The 4,941-nt window shown below is 37.8% G+C and overlaps 1 protein-coding gene across 1 annotated transcript; it reads left to right on the forward strand.

Moving 5' to 3' along the window:
• Positions 1-233: 233 nt before the first annotated feature.
• On the forward strand, positions 234-4,856 carry LOC112458173 (probable DNA mismatch repair protein Msh6; the record flags this gene model as incomplete). Its single annotated transcript, XM_025021631.1, has 16 exons — positions 234-440; positions 520-654; positions 734-869; positions 956-1,236; positions 1,315-1,440; positions 1,537-1,621; positions 1,716-2,001; positions 2,081-2,236; positions 2,327-2,484; positions 2,552-2,640; positions 2,722-3,012; positions 3,107-3,322; positions 3,409-3,588; positions 3,684-3,861; positions 4,053-4,204; positions 4,365-4,856. Coding segments are annotated over 16 exons (2,931 nt in total), but the record flags the coding sequence as incomplete, so codon positions are not given.
• Positions 4,857-4,941: the final 85 nt, after the last annotated feature.

Here is a 4,941-nt window from a genome sequence, read left to right on the forward strand (position 1 = left end):
TTACAAAGAAAGTATGCCATAATCTATCAGACTACTTAATAAAAAAAATTTATGTTAAAACCGAATTAATTACAAGATTGATGTCTATATTTTTTTATTCTTATTTTTAAATAATTAACTCTTGCTAAGGATAATCGTCACTTATTGCTACCAGCGTTCATACAACATAATCGCTTTTCGACTGAATATTGCCATACAAAAAAAAATTAATGGATTTTACAATGCCTTTGTAGAACAAGAAAGATTCGAAACGACCTGCGCAAATTCAAAATCAACCTGTAAGCAATGGACTTCCAGCTACGCCTACTTGGCCTCATTTGAAATTCGAGTTTCTGCAACCAGAAAAGATAAGGGATATAAACAGAAAAACACCGAAGGATCCAGATTATGATCCCAAAACGATCCACGTCCCCACTGATTTCTTAAATAATCAAACTCCTGTAAGAAGAAGCTCCTGTCGTAAAATGCTTTGTTACCTATTAACATCGTTACAGTTATTCATTCTAAAATTTTGTTTAGGCGATGAGGCAATGGTGGGAATTAAAAAGTAAGCACTTTGACTGTGTATTTTTCTACAAAATTGGCAAATTCTACGAGTTGTATCACATGGATGCGGTTATCGGTGTCAATGAGCTTAGTCTTACGTACATGCGAGTAAGTCTATGTACATACTTAGGAAAATTGTCACAATTGCTCCTGAATTCATTATGTAACATTAAGTATTTTATTGTAGGGTGAATTTGCGCATTCCGGATTCCCTGAAATTGGATATGGTCGTTATTCGGCGAGTCTAATAGAGAGAGGATACAAAGTCGCACGAATTGAGCAAACTGAGAATCCAGAAATGATGGCGGCGCGTTGCAGCAAAAGTATGATATTGCACAGAAATATATATTTTGTTTCACGCAAATGAATACATTCGAAACATTGAGCATCTGTATCTTTTTGTTTGCAGTGGCTAGACCGACAAAATTCGATAAAGTCGTGAAGCGCGAAATTTGTCAAGTCAGTACTAGGGGTACAAGAGTGTATACTCCGTTAGACGTGGAAGCGTCTACACCAAACTCCAATTATCTGTTATCTCTGGTTGAAAAGTGTGATCTCGCTTCAACGATCAGTTCTTTTGGAGTATGCTTTATAGATACGACAATAGGTGAATTTTACCTTGGCCAGTTTGTCGATGATCGCTGCAATTCGAGACTATTGACTCTGCTGGCTCATCATCCACCGGTTCACGTACGAGATCATGATTTAAATATTACACACATTTACTGATAAACATGTATAAATGCTGACTTCTGCTTTGTCTCTTAGGTAATATATGAACGTGGTACCTTATCGCAAAAAACTTTGCAGCTTATAAACAACACTCTACCAGTGGCGCTAAAAGAACCGCTACAACGCGAGTCACAATTCTGGTCTGCTACAACTGTACTGAAAGTCAGTAACACAGATAATGCTTAGTATATTAAAATTCAAAATTGTTTAGATAAATTATTAGTATGTATTAAATATTCCTTGTTTGTCTTTTTAAAGAAACTTCACGAAGGCAGTTATTTCAAAAAGGAAAACGACTCGAGCTTCGCATGGCCTGAGGGTCTGAAACCCTACTTAAACGAAGGTAATTGATCATAATTTAACAAAATCTTTTTCTTTGTTTTTTCATATTTATGATAATGCGTGTGTAATATGAATTGTTTTTTGTTGTGCATCAGGAGATAGTTTGGGTTTAACGCCGGCAGATAATAAAGAATTGGCAATACACGCACTAGGAGGATGCGTGTATTTGCTGAAGGAGTTCCTACTCGAACAGCAATTATTAGCGCAAGGCTGTTTCAATACTTACACTCCGCCGGACTTTTCGGCCGCGAGCAGCCGCGCAGGTCTCAATTACGCAAACACCATGGTAATAGATGCTGTTACAATAAAAAATCTAAGGCTCTTCGGAGATGGTTCACTCATTGGTATATTAGACCGTTGCTGTACTGCGTTCGGTAAAAGGTAAATCTCGAATGTGCTATTTTTTATGTATATTCTATAAGCTAAATAAGCTAATATTCTAAAAAATATGTATTTTTAGATTGCTGCGCGAATGGATCTGCAGGCCATCTTGCCGCAAAAACGTTATTATAGAGCGCCAGGAAGCTGTACAGGAATTAGTGGATCGAATGGACGTGATGCAGTCGGCTCGCGCAATTTTGTCAACTCTACCAGATCTTGAAAGACTTTTGAGCAAGTAAGTTGAAAAAAATTACTGGCGATGATAAATTCCGCTTCAGCAAATCTAAAATATTAATGTAAACATATATATTTTTCATTTTAACAGAATACACGCTCAGGGAAATGCTGCTAGAATGAAAGATCATCCTGACGGTAGAGCCATAATGTTTGAGGGCCCCACATATTCAAAAAGGGTGATTGTAGATTTCACCACGACACTCGCTAAATTCGAAGAAGTGCTGAAATTCATCGAACTGTTTGATGGTATGTTCTTATTTTAATTTTTTACACGTATTATAAATTTTTATGTCTAATAATCTGCGTTTTACAGATTTTAAAAGTAGCTTGATAACTCGTTATACTCGGTACGAACCGGACGGTGAATTCCCCCAATTAAGGGAGACATTAGACTATTTTAAGGTAGCGCTTTCATTTTCAATTCCTCCGATTGTTTCTTTTCTTTTTTTACTTGACTTATCTGCGGCATTATAATAATTTCAGACCGCATTTGATCACGAAGAAGCTAAAAAGCAAGGCTATATTGTTCCGAAAAAGGGAGTAGATGCTGAATATGATTCAGTTTTAATTGAGCTCGCGGAGAATAAGAAAGATTTAGACAGATATTTGGAAAAACAAAAGCAACACTTCGGTGTAAAAATAACATTCCACGGAGCAGATAGAAAACGTTATCAAATCGAAGTTCCCGAATCGCAAGTTAAGAAAGTTGGCCCCGGGTACGAATTAACGTCGCAAAGAAAAGGCTTCAAACGTTATTATACCGCCGAGGCAAAGGTAAGAATAATAATTCACATTTTTTAATTTTAGAAAAACCTGTCAGTGTTTCTGTAGATATAAAAAAGAAAAAAATTGATCTTTATCATTGCAGGAGCTTTTGGCGAGACAAATGAATGCAGAAGAGCACAAGGATAAGGTGCTGAAGGATCTTAACCGGCGAATATTTGCGCAGTTCAGCGAAAAGTATGATATGTGGCACGCAGCCATTCACAAATTAGCCACCATGGATGTGCTCATCTCTCTCGCGGATTACGCGCGAAACGGTGATATGTGTATCCCGGAGATACACGACGGATCGGATGGTGAGGTGAGTATCTTTAGGGTAACAAATGTCATAGATTAATGATTACTCCTTTACCGGAACAACAACGACAATGAGCGCCATTCTTGTAGGTATTCATCAGGATAAAAGACGGAAAGCATCCCTGCATCACGTCTGACAATTTTATACCGAATGATACTTCCTTGGCAAACGACGATGCCGCCTCTTTCATGATTCTGACGGGTCCGAATATGGGAGGCAAATCGACCCTCATGCGCCAAGTGGGTCTGATCACGATCATGGCGCAAATAGTAAGTCTCGCAAGGAACATACACGCGAGTGCAACCAATTGGTTATTACGTCGATAAAACATGAAAACATGAATTTAATTTCCTTGCATAACTAGGGCAGCTACGTTCCAGCCAGCTCGTGCTGCATAACCCTGGTGGACCGTATTTTCACGCGACTGGGCGCGAACGACGACATTCTGGCCGGTCAGAGTACGTTCTTGGTCGAACTAAGTGAAACTGCTGCGATACTGCAACATGCTACGCCCTATTCGCTGGTTCTTGTCGACGAGTTGGGTAAGAACAAGCAGAAAACTACACGCGCATATCAATATATTCGAAACAAGCGCATCTATTACCGTCATAATGACTTTCTCGCAAGATTCTATTACTATATCGTGTTACTGCGTCTTTTAATCATCAAACTGCCACTTATTTTTTCCTTTAAATTGATAAAAAAATTGATAAAAAGTATTTCCTTACCACAGGACGCGGCACATCAACCTATGACGGTACAGCAATCGCGGCTGCGGTCGTTAATGCATTGACCAAGCTAAAGTGTCTCACATTGTTCTCAACGCATTACCATTCTTTGGTTGAGGATTACAAAACCAATAAAGAAGTCACGTTAGCTCATATGGTGAGATGCTTCGACATATTTAAATCTTTCGTATAGATCTTTCATTCAAAAGATAGAAAGTATTATAGTTATGCTACTAGTTCGTTACACATATATATTAATCATGTACGTATTCTTAAGAAGTTTATGAACTACTTTACGATGCATTTTTAATTTTCAGGCATGCATGGTGGAAACGGAGGAGGAGGAAGTGTCACAAGAGACCGTGAAGTTTTTGTACAGGCTCAGCGAAGGGGCATGTCCAAAGTCTTACGGATTCAATGTCGCTCGACTAGCAGGCGTATCTTCTATAATCACAAAAAGAGCGCACGAGATAGCTAGGAGGATGGAGCAGGAAACTAATCACAAGCACATCTTTAATGCTCTTTGCAAAGCCAACGGTGCCGGAATAAGAAGTCTCATTGCTACCATTTAATATATCAAATATTACGTCGAACACTCGTATAATCATTTTTTGAGAAACTATGTGGGAAAAAAATGATCACTTTGCAGTTGGATTTGTAACTTGTACAAATGGTAAAAATGGGCATTATACTTACGTTGTCAGACACTTTCATATATATATCAAATTGCGTTCTAAATAACTTATCAAATTTTCAAATCTATATAATAACAGTATTCGTTTCATACAGGAATTTAATATATGTAAGTTTTTCATCCATCATCGTGTAAAAACAAAGCTATAATTATTTCTGTTTCTGCAAAGTTAATTGCTTAATGTTGTTCGTATGTATTAC

This window comes from Temnothorax curvispinosus, unplaced genomic scaffold, assembly GCF_003070985.1.
Source record: "Temnothorax curvispinosus isolate PA1 unplaced genomic scaffold, ASM307098v1 QBEX01008752.1, whole genome shotgun sequence".
Taxonomy (NCBI): domain Eukaryota; kingdom Metazoa; phylum Arthropoda; class Insecta; order Hymenoptera; family Formicidae; genus Temnothorax; species Temnothorax curvispinosus.